At 32.4% G+C, this 18,877-nt stretch overlaps 2 protein-coding genes across 9 annotated transcripts in view; one reads left to right on the top strand and one right to left on the bottom strand.

The window, feature by feature from the left end:
* Window positions 1-18,877, top strand: part of LOC132708242 (potassium/sodium hyperpolarization-activated cyclic nucleotide-gated channel 2) — a 238,015-nt gene that overhangs the window by 161,846 nt on the left and 57,292 nt on the right. The gene's annotated exons all lie outside the window — the stretch shown is intronic.
* Window positions 7,463-16,960, bottom strand: LOC132707553 (15-hydroxyprostaglandin dehydrogenase [NAD(+)]-like). The gene is made up of 5 exons (XM_060679456.1): window positions 16,742-16,960; window positions 14,493-14,616; window positions 12,850-12,956; window positions 11,370-11,704; window positions 7,463-7,698 (listed from the first exon to the last, which is right to left on the bottom strand). Exons 1-5 carry the CDS (start codon window positions 16,838-16,840, stop codon window positions 7,566-7,568), a joined length of 798 nt encoding a protein of 265 aa, XP_060535439.1. The 5' UTR covers window positions 16,841-16,960; the 3' UTR covers window positions 7,463-7,565.

Here is an 18,877-nt window from a genome sequence, read left to right as displayed (position 1 = left end):
GTAAAGAAGAGGGGATAGGGAATTGCCACACACGTACTATATCAACGTAACCAGACCAGGATCCTCTACTACACCAAGAAGTCACTATCGAAGCTGCAGAGTCTAATCATAGAAACGAATCTAAATAAAAATTTATAGCTATGGAGATATTCGCTATAGATCTCTTGGATCGCAGTGACGGACAGGTCAATTGCAAACTGTCTCAAATCATAATCGTAGCCTTAATCTGGAAACCAATGAATAAGTGAATTTGAACAAATCCAAGTTGACCAATTTTTGACCAATAAATAAACAACCAACCACTTTAATCAATTTAATGATCAAACTTTTCCAAAGGTTACTGATTAGATTCTTATAACGTAAATGTACACCATACAACTACTATTTCGGCGAAAACCGAAACGTTTGTGGCTAAAGTTAGATTTGAATTTGGATTCGGATTTGCGAATATTACAGTGGATCAGTTCGTTATTTACCTTAATTTAAAAAACGTATTCCTGTGGAAATTCTAGGAAATTAAGCAAGGAAATATTGTAAGGGAACTCCCAAAAACCATGTTCAATATTGCTATACAGAAAATAAGCCCTTTTCCGCTCGCATCACCCCAAATAATTCGTTATATTTATTTCTTTATATTTGTTTAAGCTCTCCTAAGTGGCTCTTCAATGGTCTATTTCAATATCTGGGAAAATGTCAGCAGTTTTTGAGATTCCGAAATAAATAAAACGAACATTTGGTTATTTCATTATTGGGGGTAGTTTTATATCTTCCCGACCGCTTCAAGGTGGTTGAGTAATACATTGTTTTGAAGCTCTCCTAAGTGGCTAATTCATTATCTGGGACAACGTCAGGTTTTTTTGAGATTCCGAACTAAATAAAACGCATATTTGGTTATTTCATTACTGGGGTTAGTTTTATATCTTCCCGATCTCTTCAAGGTGGTTGAGTGATACATTATTTTGAAGCTCTCTTAACTGTGAGCGGAAAGGGGTTATTTTCTGTATAGCAACATTTGACATTGTTTTTGGGAGTTCCCTTCCAATATTTCCTTGCTTAATTTCTCGGAAATTCCACAGGAATACCTTTTTTTAAATTAAGGTAAATAACGAACTCCACTGTAATATTCGCAAATCCGAATCCAAATCCAAATCTTACTTCAGCCACATCAATCGCAGTCGCGTCTTAAAAATTTGAATCCAAAGAGATGTGGGTCGTTCCGTAACGAAATCTTATAGGAAACTGGAATAGTAACAGCAATTCTAAAAATAGATTTCAAATATTTGACGTGTTCTCTCTAAATAAAATTAATAAATGTTTAACGTAAAAATCAATTCTCTGATTAGAAGTGGCTCTTACTTGATGACAATCCATTTAACACAATTAAATTAAAACAAAAAAATGTTTAGAATTTCACAGTTATTTAATGATTTATGAGAGCTTTGTTCAAATTCAATTGAATCAATTCTCTGTTGTTTGAAACCACAACAATACGTATATTTAGATTAGTACAGTTATTTTATCATTTAAAGGAGAAATGTTAAGAAACAATAAAACTAAGCAAAACCAAAACATTTTTTCCATTCGTTTTTGGTTTTCACTTCATTTTGTGCGTGGTCCGCTCGTTCGTACGCAAGCAGAATCGCTCTAAAAATGGCGACCGCCGCCGCCGTTCCCAGGTTCTAATATAGTTTCTAGCCGCATAGAAATTTCGATAGATGCGGCATTGTTCGGAAATTATCATATGCCTAGAACGGCGACAAACCCCACATTTTGCGGAAATTAAATTTGAAATTTGCCCGAAATAATAATTATTTCGACTGGTGCCTTTGTGTTGAAGCTCGGGAAAATGTTCAAAATAATAAGCCTAAAAGTACCTACCCAAAAGGTTGATTAATAATCGAGATGAATACAAAAATATCGAAATATGTAAGTAGTGAAACAATAGGCATCATCTCAAACATCTTCCCACCTATCTGGAACATATTTCGAATATTTTTAAGCAACATTATAGAAAACTAACCATGTATAAGTTCCATCATAAACCCAAACTGTTGGAAATAACAGCAACAGCAACAACAACAGCAACTGGACACTACTGCACTATTCTGATTTTTGCCCAACAGAATATTATTTTTTATTGTATTTATCAATACTGTTCTTAAATTAAACAACTTATTTAATTATACAGATCTAAGCAAATTTGTTACAGCCGTTTCTCGCATCCTCTTTTCCAGACCTGCCTATCCATTCAAAGTGTTCTTCCAGTCTTTTCTCTATATTCTTCCGAACTTGTTTTATAGATTCCCTTTTCTATTATATCGCGGTTGTCAATTGAAAATCTTCTTTGGTCAACCCCATTACTTCAGAATCATGGTTTGTACATTCATTCTTAGTTTTATTTCGTTGTTTGTTATTCTTTGTATCCGTGATACTCTATAACTTCTTCTGAGAAAGTCCTTCTCTGTCACTTTCAGTCACGTTTTGTTAATTTCCATGTCTCCGAACTATACAACAATACATTTACACATTCGTTTTGTCTGTTTATGTAAATTACTTGCACCCAATAGGGAATTCAATTTACTGATGGCTTGCTTTGCCTGAAAAATGCTCTTTTACTAAATAGATGTAGTTTTGACAGGCTTCGACTACTTGTCCGTCAACATTCAAATTGTACTCTTATTTAGTGTTATCATCATATACTCGAGGTCATATGAGACACCCGGAGGATTTGGTCATCGGCGAATAGAAGGATATGAAGAAAACTGCTACTTTATCCAAGCAGATAATGGGGCAATTATTTTTTTCTTTATTAAATTAAAAGGAGTTAGGCCTTGGCTCCTTCATAGGCCTAATTATTCTGGATTCGATACCTCTTTATAAAATATCAAATAGCTTCTGGAGGGGAAATGAAATACATTTTAAATGGTTTGCATTTCTAGTTAGTGAAACGGTTTGAATTCAAGTTAAACCGTGCAATAAAAACGCATTCGCGAAGATAAATGAAAGAATATAAACAAGCACTTAATTGAAAGATGCGTTCATTTTCAGTGGCGTGGGGTAGGAACTAGGTAGAAGTATCGCTGATCTACCGACTACTTTAAATATTTCTCAAAAAATTCAACAAAGTTCCCTTAAAATTATGTATTTTAAAACTTTAATTTTATTAAAGAAAAACAAAACGTAGACACCGATTTTTATCTCAAATCTCTTCAAGTATTATTGCCAGTTTCCAAATTAATCGCTCAAGTGAATCTTTCAACGATTTGTTATACCCATTTAAGCTTAAGCTTTCTTCTGAACTAACTTGTTTTAGGCCAAATCAGTCTCAATGTTCCTTGTAACAAGTTAAAATATTTATTGACGTTTTACCTTTAAAAGTAAAATTCAGTTTACTTAAAATTCTGAAACATATTGTTCTAATATTATTATAGTTTTTTGTTAGGTATTCATTGCCGGTAATTCTTTAAAATCGTGTGCACGCCACTGTCCACAAAAACATGCTTCGAGATATTAGGGTTAACTCGTCAATTATGAAAGTGTGACACATTTAGTAATCGCTCATTAATTTCGGCCGTCGGTCGGTCATGAAAAAATATTACTAAAATTGTATTTACGCGAACCCACTGGTACCAACCAAAACAACTCGTGATTTTATTTAACGCCATTAAATGATGAGAATCATACGACAAATACATAAATCCCGACAAAAATCAAATTATAGGTAGACACAAAATGATCAATAGCTTTAATTTAAAGTGATAACAGGAGAACATAATTTGATTTAAAATGTTACTTGGAATAGAGACAAAGTATAGAAAAATATGAGTTGACATATAACCGAGCTACAAAGGGTGACTAAAAATGCCAGATTAGCAAGTAATTAAAAATCCAAGATATTATTTCTGTTTGTGCCTCCTTTCAATTCAGCCTTGGGACGCGAAAGCCTAAAGACTAAAATAAACAATATAAAATGGGACATATTATACACTGGGCACTTAAAAAGTCAACATTATAGTTTAGACTATAAATTCGTTATACAAAAAGTATCAAAATATCAAAAAGTCTAAGAAAAAGTAATTTTTCGCGATATCTTGACAAGGTGGCAAATGCGTATAGACTGAACATTCTAGACGTACCAGCTTCCCGCTCTCAGCTTTGTGAATGAAACAGAATTAGGTTTTGAATAAAAACCTACTTGTATAGGTAATTATAGATAATTCGTATGTATTTGGAGTGATCGCATTTTCTATTAGGACTAATGTGCTTTTATTGCACCTAAATAAACAAAACGTTATAATAATAATATTTAATCTTTATATTTTTAAAATCCATAAGTCAGTCTCCCGATGCTGTGCCCTACAATACTAATTGGTTAGGTGTTTTATCGCGGTCGAAAGGTAATTTTAACAGTTGCCGGCAAAAGCCAAGAAGATATACTTTGAGACAGACATCTTAGGCCTAATATTTAGGATATTTTTTTTAATCTTTCCTCTCAAAAGTCAAATAAAATGAAACTCGCTCAGCGTTCGCTCCGAAGGTAATATTTACGCAAAACATTAAAGGGAAATGATGATTTCTAAACTTGGCGACCATACAAACTTCTACTAGTGAAAATTAGCCAGATGAATTTGCCAAATTCCCGACTTAATTTGAACTCGCAAAAATGTTAATAAATAAGAAGTCTCCCGACTCATTGCTGTGAGGGACTCGACAGCGCCAAATCGGCTAAGCCTATTAATTATTGAATACGTCACCCGCTACACGTTCATGAATATTGCATCAAGGATTGGTCACACAGGGCCGAACAGTTCCTACTAGCTTCGACAACATTCATCATCAGCTTCATAAATTGTAAATTTGTACTTATTCGATTACAGCTGACTGAAAGATTGATTGCACCGGGTCGAACATTCGGAGACTAAGTACGAAAACAATGGAAAATCATCCATCGTCAAATCTTCAAGGATTGTGAAGTTTTTCGGTTAAATTATCGGCAGAGCATTCTAGGTCGAAAGACAAAAACTACACTTTTTGCTATAAAGGGTCTTCGTATGAAGATTACTCTCATCCGTACTACACAAAATATAGGTGATGGTTTTAAAGGGGGAAAATATTTTTTTCTTCTGCCTACCTACTCTAAAATTATACATAAGATCAAGCCTGCTGAAAGTGTCACTTTGAAACGTGACACAATGAGGTATTTGACCCTAATTTCGGATCAAAATTGATTTTTTATAAGTATAAGTATAAGTTTTTTTATAAGTATAAGTTTAATATAAGTATATGTAAGGAAAATATTAACAAACTAAACATCAGCAATACATATATGATTTACAGTTTTATTTGAATCAAGATATTTATTTTGTTTTTCTGAATTACAATTTAGTCAAAGTGTGAGAAAGAAGGAAATGAATTATTTGTAAAATTTTCGAAATTTTTAATACTTTATATTTTCTGCATGAGTTTTAGTCCCCCAATGTTAAATTTAAAAAACTATAATCATACAGAATTTTAGTTTGGTTAGTTCATGATTGTGTTCAGCAACGGCTGATGAACTTAAAGACTCATTCATTTTCTGTTAGACTAGGTGATATTCTTTGTCCTGTCTCTCCAATGTATTCTTTGCCGCATTTGCATCGACTGCCGTAAACTCCTGGTGACTCAAAAGGAAATTTTGTCTTTGATGGATCGAAAATGATAAGATTTTTGCAAAAGTGGCAAATCTGGTTCTAATATAATATTGTGATTGATTTAAATGTAGGGACCACAATGGCAAATGTGGGGTTGCTTTCTGATTCATTTTTATCGGAAGGTTGTCGTGAATTGTATTTTGAGCACATGTTATAAATAAGTGCTTTAATTTGGGTTGAGATAGTTTTACGTCCGTATAAACGAGATAGTTGAGGACCTCTGGACCGGATGGCGATGGAAATGCATTAAAGTATCGGTTGGTGTACGTACGTTTTTGTGTAATCCGAATATCTAACAAAGTATTATCAAAAGCTTCGATAAATATAGTTGCTATAATTGTTAGCAATGGAGAACCCATAGATGTTCAAGAAAAAATGTGTTCTAGGCAAACATTTTTCAATTAAGATTTTAATGGGTTCTCTCTTTAGCTCCGCCTTCCTCAAACAGTATACAAACCGGTACAGAGTAGAATGCGAGCCAGTTTCAGTTAAGCGCTGAAGAATCCAACAGGATGGTTGACGAAACTTCGGCAAGTTCTATTCATAAATAACCGACGAAGAAGGAATCCAGAAGACTTGTAAATAGTAGTGAAAAGTTATATTGTCCAAATATTTTTTTTAAGATTCGGACATTTTATTACTATGATAACAAACCAAATAAATAACTTATTTGTTGGAAATATTTCTTTCAGAGTCAGAACTCTTACTAGTATCATAGTATTTAAATAAGATTTACTAACTAATTAAGTAAAAAAAATGAAAAACTTATCTTGTTGTTCGGTGGTTGAAAAAAATATTCTGAAGTCAGTTAAGGCGTTAATCGTCCTGCTGTTTCTTAAATATTTTTCTATGGAGGAGCCTTTACATTGAGAGTTTTCCGATTATATTTAACTTTTATATATTTTATACATATATTTTACTCTTATACAAACCTTTATCGCGAATGTTGTTTTTTTAAAGCAAAGATTTAACAGCTCTTTTACTATTAAAGAATGGATGTGTTTATGAAAAATTCTAATTCTTTTATAGTCGACGTTTCGACAATTTTTTTGGGCCGATAACACAACGCAAACTACAAACAACTGCTACAAATAGCTAAATATCATAAAATTCCATATGTTAATGATTTTTCTAAACAAGCTCAGCCATGTCTTAACCATAGGAACAACAAAAATTGCTTTGAAATATGAGAACACCGCTCAAAAAAGGGTTTTTCGCCAATGCCAAGGAGTTTTTTGTATATGACAAATTGGGATACTGTAGTTCATCTAGTTCTGGGAACCCTACAAGAATTTGATTTTGATAGAGGTTCTATTTTCAATAAACAACCTTAAAAAAAGAACTTTAGAAGAGATGATATGCAGTAAAAATATGCCAAATTTCCTAAATAAAAGTACAGATATTTAAAATTTAAATGGGCATTATTCTAACATTAATATATTCTTGTAAATTGGTAACACTTGGACAAGTTAATTACTTTGACAACTATTAAGTGCAGAACATAGAAACAATTAAGGATTCGTTTCTAAATATATGTGATCTCCTTTATAGACCTCCTTAAGAATGCAATAAAATTGTCGACGCGTCTAACAAATAAGAATTCGATTTTTCATAAGCCTATCAATCCTTTTTTTTTTCTCTTAGGTTAGAAGAATATAACTTTTTTAAACAATGTTATATGCATCGGTCATGTTTATGGGCATCTCATTAAAAAACAGCTCACAGGGCAAAGTTTTCACCTAAAATATTATATATAATTCAAAAGCAACACGCTACTTTGAATTTATTATTAATTAGCAAGCACACTGACAATAGAGTACAAAAGTATAAGCCGCTTTTGTATAATTAAGAAATACAATAAACAAATATATGTAGTTACTTCTTTCTCAACGTTGTGCGTTCAGGAATGGCTACTTCATAAATTGGCTGGCCACCTTCGGAAACCCATACGCTGCCGTTCTCTCCTTGACTGATTATTTTAATCATTCCCTCAGCCACATTAGATACACTGTAAAGAAAATGAAACTAATTCAAATTTTGCAACGTAATTATAATTACGAGCATCTTTAACAACAAATAGCATTCGCAGTATTTTCAGCACTTAAAACCATAGTAAAAAAACATACTGCCAAATTGAAAATAATATCATTTTTCTTGAAGTAAGTTGCACTTCGTTACGCACTTAAAACCGAACGAATGCACTTAAAGACAGAATGAAAAAAGGGAAAAATGATTATCAATGGTTACTCTTATTTAAACAAAAACAAATTTCTGAATGTGCAAGTCAAAGCCAGTCATCTCTTCCGCAAGCTGCGAAACATTTGTAAAAGTTGAACTAAAAATTTAAAAACATAGATTTGCAGTTTTTTAGCTAGTCGCGAGTTTCTTGCCATTTTAGCCTTTACAACTTCCAGTTTTTCAGTCTCCCTATAAATGAAATATTAGTATTCTTGTTAATAGCCATTTACTCGTCGGATATTATTGAATACACTATTTTAAAAATTATTTTTACCACCCACTGGTATAGGGCTCCAGCATATATAGGGCTAATTTCAATGGTCGTTCGAGCCGGATGTTACTCTATTCGTTAAACTGTATCCCAAAACGAGGATGATTGGTAAATAACGATCAATTAAACCAACGGGAGGAGAAAAAAATGAAATAATCATCTAAAATGAGCCCGGTAATTGCTTATTATTGCACCCATGTTAACAGAGCAAGTACGTGAGTCAATTACGCCACTTATTTAATGGTTGCCGACCGTTTCAAATTTGTTTCTTCGAATAGAGCTGTTGTTGACCCGCCAAATTTTGTATCAGAGTTCGACTCAAATAAGTCTTAGTGATTAATTTAATTTAAATTACATTATTCTAGAAAATATTTTTTTGTTTTGACGATAAAAGGTGTATTGCCACACTTTTCGGATCAGAATTCACTTTATAATATGCCGGTAATAAAAATTTTCCCGACAAGTTAATAAGACAAAAACCATCATCTATCAAGTTAGTTATTTGTCATAGCACACGACAGTGACATTAAAAAAGATTCATTTTTTCAACCACAGCTACAGATATCAAAACAACTAAAAAAATCAAGCCTTAACAACAAACAGATCTTCAAACGGTAATATAAAATAATAAAATTCAAACTTTTAAAAATCTCCTTGTAGCTGAAAAATTCCATCACGTATCAAGATGAAGTTTACATATTTTGCGCTGTATACTCGTTTTCGGTTATATCTGCTGGAAATACCGAATACTTCGAAAAACATCAACTAAAATCACTCTGTTCATACTAAAAATATAGAAAATAATTTAAATAACAGGATTGGGTTGTTTTAATTTAAATATTTTCATAAACCCTTTCGTAGTTAAAGCTTTATTCTTATTGCTGTACATTTTCGATACGTACAAAAAACATAGAAAATAATAAAACAAAAAAAGTAAAACCAACGGGAAAAATAGAAAACAACGTTTTAAATTGAAACGAGCTTAAGCAAATCCAAAATAAAACATAGCAGAAAAATATTGAAATTATAGTTTCGCAGTGCAAAGTTTTAGAAACGACATTTTAATTTTGACTTTATTTAGCCACGAACGGAGTGCAGCGGAGCGGGTGGTTCAAATGACTGTCTACTCGCCACTTTAAAATACCCAAACAGTGATTAGGTGTTCGCAGCTATCGCCAGCCACTTCGAGCGTTTCCAGAAATTTAGTGAGTAATTATCTACAAATTATCGTTCAAAAAGTATATTGTCCAACCGGTTTGACTTCTTCACAGACTCGTTTATTAAACACTCGCTTCGGTAAGCTTCGTTCCTGCCAATGTCAGTCATACATTCAATGAGGGACCTGATGAATACAACAGGAACGTCAAAATATCATCAAAGTTTTAAATATCTACCGAAAACATCCCACTGCTGCTCCCGACCCGTAACTAAAGTACTAAAGTGACGTGACAAAAGTGAAACTTTGAGCACGCCTGGATCAGTGCCTAATTGGGTATTTTGGAGTAAATGGGGAGTAGAAAAAAATGTTCACGGGTGAGATGTTGCCGGGAATCAAAACTATTTAATCAATAATGATTATTTGAAAACCCGAAACTATTTGCCGAAATTTTCGAACCCGGAGTCGATCAATCAATTCCTAGGGATTATTTTTATACCATCGCGAGGCTAAGTGATTGATTGACTCGAAACACGAAGCACCAAACTGCACATCGACGAAGACTTGACATGCTCTGATATTGGCAAATATCTTATGATGCATAAAGTCGACTTTGCTCCGAACTTTTACATTTATTACGGGCATCGAGATATTCCGGACCGCGTCCAAATCGATACGCCTTAGAGGAGCCGACATTCTTTAGTAAATATTGGGCTACCGCATGCTCTTTTATAAAGTTAATGCGCTTTGCAATATTAGATGGCAAAAATACGTTGACAGTTGACATTACTCATACTCGATATTTTACTTTCATTGACTTGTATATAGGATGTCAGAATTTTTATAAAAGCTTATTTAGGGGTAGGTATAGGGTGGAACGTTTATTACGGGAGAATACCTTATCTCAGAATGAAAAAAATATACAAAAAAAACTCATAGGCAAAAGTTGTTTGGATCCACTTATACTTTTAAAATATTATATATATAGGGTGTTTGTATTTTCGCGAACAAGTAACAACAATGCTGTTTTTTGTCCATATGCATTTTTTCAACAAATGCCTAAATGTTTTTGATAAAGTTTTTCCATTTTAAAAAGTTAAAGAAATTTAAAAACTTTTGTGTTAATAACTTAAATACCACAATTTATAAAAAAAATATTGGTAAATGGCGGGTGCCACTTCTATAGTGCTTATTATTTGTTTCTACCGTATTCAGCATTTGTACAATGGGAAATTATTTTTTTGCTAATATTTCGATACCGGCAGCTTATTGAAATAGGAAATCTTATACAAAGTCATCCACTTTTTAAGCGCTGCCTGCAACTGAAGTTGAGTTCCATACCCTTCCAAAGTTTATATGGAAAAAAGTAGAAAACTCTGAACGATGGTGATTTCAGTTAAACTGGGCCAAAATTGCCAGAAAATTTTCATCTTTATTTGTTTTCTAAAATGTATTAAAACTGGTTTGGTTATTTTGTTCTCAATGCTCTCAATGAACCAATTAAATCCGCTTCTTCACTTTTATCACGCTCAAGAACTCTATAAGCGCTTCAGTGATTTTCCTTGACGTTTATTAGAGGATACAAATGTATACTTTGTATTTGATAAAATAAACGTTTATATTGTTATTATCATTAAATTATAATGACAAAATTATATATTCTGCAACAAGTTTGGTAAACGCCACGTTAGTCACCAGTTTGATTTAATTTTATTAAACCAGTGACCAGTAAGAAGTTTATCACTTTTTTCTATGACTATTTGGGTACATTGTTACAAAACGGCAAGAATACATTTCCGGAGTGACATTTGACGTGACCCTCCAAACTGAAGCAAAGAACAAAAAGGTTGTTTGTAACGATTCCTGTAGTGTATAACAATTAAATTAAAAAAAAATCTTTTTTCGAATTTGTTTAAATTTAAAATTGAAATAAATTTACAATTTTTTAGCAACAATTTTTTAGTGGTAGTTAGCGTCAACTCTAAGATAAAGGAAGTTATAGAATCTATAATACCTTTGTGCCGGTAGAGATCCAAGTTCTCCGGCTAGTAACTTGCCCAAGTCTGGGAATCCTTGCAGAGCGAATCTTCCAGCTTCGGAAATCAAGGGAGTATCGGTAACCCCAGGGCACATGGTCACAAATTTCACTCCGGTAAGGTCGTAGTAGTAGGGTGTACCGAACGAGGTTGTCAATCCGACCACGAAATGCTTGGTGCCGACGTAAATTGGACATCCGGCCAATTTTTGGAGGCCCAAGATCGAGGCGATATTCGCTATCACGCCCCCATTACCGCCGTTGTTTTTACCCAAATACTTGAGGCCGAGCAAGCTGCCTTCGACCACCCCATTCTGAAATTACATTTGATCGGTTTAAGGGTCGGTTGATCCATTATAAATGTTACCCCCTCCAACTTTTTTGTGGGAGTATTTAAAAAAATATATTTTGGGCGGCAGGACAATATAGAGGACATAAAAGAACTGTTTAAGAGTAAAATAAAATATATTAATGATTTGCTTCCTAACCAAGGTATGAACTGTGTATTCGGGAAAATGTGGGAAAGTGGGCTTGACGCCATGTTGATGGGCATGATATATGGCACTTAGTGACAATTATTTTTGCCAATTCTGGCATTACTGTAACAAATAACTATAACATGTTATATATTTATGATGTCAGAGTAAAAAGACCTTTCTTTTAAAGAAATAATATACAGGGTTCCAATTTTGAAATCTTATTTGTCATACTATTTACAAAACTTCTGGATTCGTCCTGCGTCGGTTGTTGTTTGGCCAATCATCCTGTTGGCTTCTTCAGAGCTTAACTGAAACTGTTTCAATTAAGCTCTCTTTTTTCATGTAAAATAAAAAACGTTAGAGGAGGTGCTAACATTTATAATAAATCACTACTTACAGAAGAGTGCATAAACTATGACAAATCAAAAAAGCACAGAAATGCAAAACATCAGAACATAGTTTTGGTTAGTTTTAAACAACTTTGCAATTGTTTGTTGTTGTTAATATTTGTTGTAAAAAATAACTTCGCTGTAATTATTGTTTTATAATTATAAATTTAAACCGTATGTTAATTCAAATTTCTCGAGATGATATTTTTATATAGACATATAAAAATACTAGCATTTTTATATGGACATACTTCACTAATAATACCTAATGCCAGATATAATTCACATCATAAAGAAAGTCATTTAAATCAAAAATACGACTTATAAGAAGGATGAATTGTTTTCTACATTGAATACATACCTGGATTTATGTTGTTAAATGTTCCTTTCGCATGTTATAAGAGAAAAACGTGCTCAAAAAATGAAACAAACCAAGAGGAAAGAAAACAAAAGCACTAAGTGAATCAAAATTATTTTTCGGTAAATGTCGCTCTTAGGTTAGACGATTGGACGATCAAGATTATTTTTTAATAATACAATTTTTCTAAGAAATTATAGAACAGTTTAAAAAATAATTAAAGTAAAACTCACACAATTTAAAGCGATTTCTTTCTCCCAGTCGGCATCGTACATAATACCCGCGTTGTTGATGACAATGTCTAAACGGTTAAACTTGGAAAACGCTTTCTCGAACCCATCTGAAACAATTACAATTATTATTAATTTACTTGTGAGTGCGGGGGTCGCTCGCTGGTATTGAAACAGTAGAGAATATAAAATCTGTTGATAGATGAAATGATTTAAATATCAGTTTGTGATTGCATATATTGTTTTGATCATTTCGGCGGATCACATACGATTCCCGACCACAAAATTGATACCGATGCAAACAGCTGCCACCATGCAGTTAAATTGTTTAATATTAATAGAAAACACAAGTAAGACATGAATGTCAATTCTCACAGTTGGTCGGAGTCATTTTATCCCTTTGTTCTTAATTGTGCACATCCATATTTTAAAAACGGCTCAAAGGATTCAAGTATTTCATTTCAACTAAATTTATCCAAAAATATCTGTTAGTAATATTTGTATTTATAACTATGTTTTATAGAATTTAATAGTCCATCGAACAACAAAGCAGTGGCCTCATGCTCGGGGGGTATTACTTAACCTCTCTGAAAAAAGGAAGAAGACAAATAAGACGAAAATATAGTTTTTATTTCGGTTTCAAATCCATGTTGAAAAAATAAAAAAATTACAAACTATATTCTGGTGATATTTCAGCATTAAAAAAATTAAATCAATTAAAAAAAGAAGTTTTCTTTTTCGGAAGAATACTCTTTGTGTAGTATTTGGGAAAACAAAACAAAAAAAAAACATTTTTTGATCTGTGACGATAATTGTGGGACACTCTATAGTTAAAACTGAAACAATTTTGTTTCTTTTTTACATTTAGTTTGCTTTAAAAACATTTTTTTCTTGCCGAAGGAAGCACGCATAGATCTATTACATATTACCGTACTACGATGTGACTATATAAATACAAGCTAGCGTTATAATAAACTTTATTATCTTTAAATAATTTTTTTTCTTGTGCGTTTTTATTCTGACAAGGAAACAGAATTGGTCAATTTTGCAGACAAACTTGATCCATTCCGTTGGGAATGTTTCTCGTTAAAGATTTACTCATTTTACACAAGTAAAACTAAGACCCTTGACAACATTGGAAATTTAAATGGGACACCATATATATCAGTATATTATGAGTAATTTTTGTTAACATTTCCTTATTCCTTTCCCTTACTTTTTTGTAGTTTTGCATAAGTTAGCTATTCCAAAATTTAACATAAATAGATTTGTTTGGATCACCAATAAGTGACTTTGATGTTAAGTCAAACAGGGTGTCCAAAAACTTACATTTCTGAAAAAAATTATTAAGAGCGAAAAATCATTTTTTGTAAATGTAACCTATAATATTTTACATTACCACGTATTAGTGGTATGACTAATAAATAAATATATTGTATTTGTATATTACCAAACGCAAAAAGATATTAACTTTAATAAATTGGTATTTTTCTGCAAAAAAATCAAAAAACTAACTAATATACATATATGGTGTTCCATTGGTTAGTCGAATTGAAAAAATATTGAGCGGGAACATAGTTTCGTGAAATTCGATCAAATTTTGAAAAAAAAAATTTTTTGGATTTTTCTCGTCATATTGAACTCACCGACTAGATCCTGCTTCTTGGTAACATCGGTCAAAATAAAAATGGCTGCCTCGGCGCCGTATTCTTGGTTGATTGCTTCGACCACCTGGCTACCATCCTTTCTCAGGTCCAGAATGGCGATGCCCTAAGATGTGAGGTTTTTACAGTTCTAACATTTCTGGTTCTTGAACGTCAACGGTCTTGTAAATTCGCAAGCGACGTAATAAATTAAACTGGTTAAATATTCACGTGCGGGAATTATTGCGAAAGTTCGGTGAATTTTATCCGCTTGTTTTGATCGTTGAGTGTGTTTTGGATGCGAGCCAGGACCGTGCAGAAAACACACAAGTATTCCAGTAAAACATTCGAATAAATGTAAAAAAGTTCTTGACATTCAACTTGAATTTGCGTTCCCGCAAATATGGCCGCATTAATTTTCGGTTTGGTGAACTCTAATTATAATTAGCCAGTTATGGTTGAATTCACAAGGGTACCAAATTGAACAAATCAAAGATTGGTTCAGATTTTTAAATGCCGACCAATTTGATTACATGCAAACACGAGAGTACAATGTCTCAGTAGGTTGAAATCATATGGTGAACGTTGTTTAATAATTTATGACTAAATATGAATTTTATTCGAGAGTTGACAAATATTTTTAAAAGTTGAACAGAACTAGTACTTTCAAATATAAAAATACATCAATTTATATTGAAAAAAATAGGTGTGCGTGTTTAACATTATGCCTATTTTAAATGCACAAACAGTATTTCGGGACCTGATTTTTTTTTCTTATTTAAAGGAACTTAAGATTCCTTTAATTCCATTTCTCTATGCTATGTGTAAAAGAGAGACCAATATCTACAAAGAAGTACAGTACATCATTCATTGAGGGCATACCAAAGTACCAAATACTTTAGAACTTCACTTGCCGATTCAACAAATTTGCTTATTGATATCGTTAAGTTAAATTCTCTTGCAACCTTGTATTCTTGTATTTTTGAATTTCCAAATTATACTTGTGAGGCGACTGTCTTAATCTATGTGATAATGTGGTCATAGAAAACAAATGTAAATTAACTTTAAATTACAGAAAATTTATATATTTTTTTTCGAATTGTGATACACATTTATAAACTTTTTTAATGATGGTTTATTTCGTAATGTAATGAAACTTCCGAATGAAAAGCATTTAGAATTTTTTTATCATTTTACTGTAAGCAAATGTAGATGATTTTTTTAAGTACAAAAGTACAAATCAATATGTTTATCGATACTTGATAAAATCGTTTATAATTTATTTCGATAAAAAGAAACGTCATATTTTTTGCAAAATCTTGTGATTAGCTTGATAAAAAAGAGTAGCAAGAAGGATACCGCCGCGACTAGTTCCCGAAATATACATAAACGTTTAAAACAGTGTAATTTCAAATGTACAATCCTTTTCGCAGTAAGAAAGATTAAACAATCAACCGAGACCATGCAAGGCAAGAATATTCAAAGAATATATTTTTATTATCGTGTTATACGCTCTTGTCAAAATTATTATGTTCTGTTTTTCAATGCCAGAGAGTTCTAAATCATTATTGAACTGTGGTCTTAGTATTCTATAGACATATAGAATATATTGTTGCTATGATGATTGTCAAGGGTCCCGACAGTGGCAAATAGACAGGTTTTTTTACGCTTTCTTAAAATGCGAAATTTATTACTTTCAATCTGTCTACCAAAAGTTAACATTCGGAGTTCGAATATGATTGGAGGTGGACAGTCACTTGTCCACGAGGATAAACGCGGCCTATGAGGTCACCAAGAAGAAGTACAAGAAGAAAATAAACTGTAATAAATGAGAATGAAAAGACTGCTAAGTAGAAGAATGTGGAAAGCTGAACACATGCTAGAAAACACTGTAGAGCCCGTTCTTATTTCTCTGAACTCCAATGATTATAGTTCATGTGACTGCTCGCACGAACTGCATGCTGACTAACATTTAGTGGATTTTTTTAATATAATGTTAATCTTATTTATCCTACTTAATGAACTCTCTCATTGCAAATTTACATTTTCTTACGCTTTCGCATTAAGAAAATAGGTATCAATCGTAGTAAAAAGTTCGCAAGCCATTTCGACTTTTTTCGACATATTTACGTTATTATCATGATTTTCACTATTTGATTTTTAATTCATTCAACTTTTATATCTTATTTATTAATAAGTATTTTAAATACTTAATACTTAAATAATAAAATACTTAATAAACATTAGTTTACCTTAACACCATTTTTTAGCAACTCCTTCACATAAGCCAAACCAATACCCGATGCTCCTCCCGTTACCAGAGCATATTTTCCTTTAATTTCAAAAGTCATTTTTTTCAAATCCACAACCGAACAACCCGACGAGGTGACTGACCGAACTCAACTCTGCCGGTGTATTTATGCTTGATATACCGGCCGGCAATTTATCCAGAACGTTGTCGATTCGCATCAGAATATTTATACACTGTCTGGTACGTAGTTCATAGTCCACATTGCCTTTTTCCGCGGTTTAACGATAAGCAGAGTGTGTGACAACAGCGCCCATTTGTCACGTTTATTCTCACATGACCTTGAAATGATAAATGAAGAGTAAACAACGCGCAGTCGTGGATCACCGATGTCGTAGCTTGGTATCAGAAGTAGATTGCCAATCCATAAATGATAATATAAAGATATTATGGGTAAGGTGAACACCAAAATGTAAAAACGCATTCTTGTGTTTTCAAGTTTTTTTTTTTCTCGTTGAAATTCAAAAATGATTTATTTTCATTTAGCCAAAAGTCGGATATTATCAAAATTAAAACAAAACAAATTAACACGTGTACAGGGGGTCATACAGGGAACTTAAATCGTGCAAAAGAAGTAAAATAAAAACACTGAGAATATTCACAAATGCGTAGATACCGGGTGACACAAGAAAGCGGGAACACTCTATAACTTTTAAACGGCTTGAAATAACGATTTGAAATTTGGAAGGGTTAATATAGGATGAATGTCCATTTTTTTGGCAATATGTTGTCAATGGTTGCACTTCTAAATACTAAATACTATTTATCGGGTCGGCTGATCATGGGAAAATTTGTAAATGATAATTTTCTTAATTGTTTAATGGCAAATAGTAATGAACTATTATTTCTTTAGGATAATCTAGTTTTTTCAAATAGCATCCTAGTGGGAACAAAAACTTTTTAAAACCGGTACTTTTTTTTGCAACATTTTAACACCACAATTTTCAAAATCCGTTAAAGGGTAAAAGCTCACCGGAAGGAAAAAACCACATAAGTAAATACATTTTTATAATAAATAACAAATTATTACTTAGGTGGCTTTGCTTCTATTCATCATTAAGTCGGCAGTTGAAAATTCTGACAGTTTGTAGCTTTTTATCTGGCTATCGAAAAAAATTATCAATTTACAAATGGAGAAAAAGTTGATACATTTCTGATATGCCGGAAATGCAGAAAAAACTCCTGACAGGCCCGTGCATTGATGCAGCCCGCTATGCGGGACATCGCTTTCCTGCATATTCCTTCTTTAGAAAGCTGGAAAATGAGAAATCCATAAAATAATCGACATTGATATAATGTTTTGTGTCAATGTCAAACTTGTCTTACAGTAACACACGTTGATATGCCACCTTCTGTTCTTTTGTTCTTCTAAGTTTTCCATAAAAAGTGCTTGTAGTTTACGTATACCTATAATACTTACGTTAATTTTTGACTGTATCCTCGTATACCAAAAGCATATCAACTTTTTAACATAATAAAACACTTTCAACAAAAAATTCTAATTATAAAAATGGATTTACTTATCTGGTTTTTTCCTTCCCGTGAGCTTATTCTTTAACGGATTTTGAAAATGTTGATGTCAAAATGTTGCAAAAAAAGTAACTATTTTAAAAAATTTTGTTCCCACTAGAGTGCTATTTGAAAAAACTAGATCATCCTAAAAAATTAATTTCATTACATTAAACGCTATTTGCCATTAGACAAGTAAAGAAAACTTTCATTTACAACTTTTCCCATGATCAGGTGACCCGGTAAATAATATTTATGATGGTCACAGCCTCCTAGACACAATTTTCAAAAATTAAATAAAAAATTAAAAAAACAAAAATATGACATTTGCATTGCATTCGAGCAAATGATTATAATAAAGTTATATACGAATAACGATTGGGCCACAGTGGACACTTTATGACTAGGAATTTTCTTATAAAAATAAGGTAATAAATAAATATTCAATTGTTTACATGGGTTTGAATTTTTAAGTAACAGTTAAAAATAAGAAGACTTCAGCTATTACAAAAGAAGTAAAGAAGTTTAGAAAACATTGTTCGAAAGAAGTTGCACTTTTCCGAGCAGCGAG

The sequence above is a fragment of the Cylas formicarius genome, unplaced genomic scaffold, assembly GCF_029955315.1.
Source record: "Cylas formicarius isolate icCylForm1 unplaced genomic scaffold, icCylForm1.1 PGA_scaffold_10__41_contigs__length_53128322, whole genome shotgun sequence".
Classification (NCBI taxonomy): Eukaryota; Metazoa; Arthropoda; class Insecta; order Coleoptera; family Brentidae; genus Cylas; species Cylas formicarius.
This window is presented reverse-complemented; position numbering and strand designations above follow the sequence as displayed.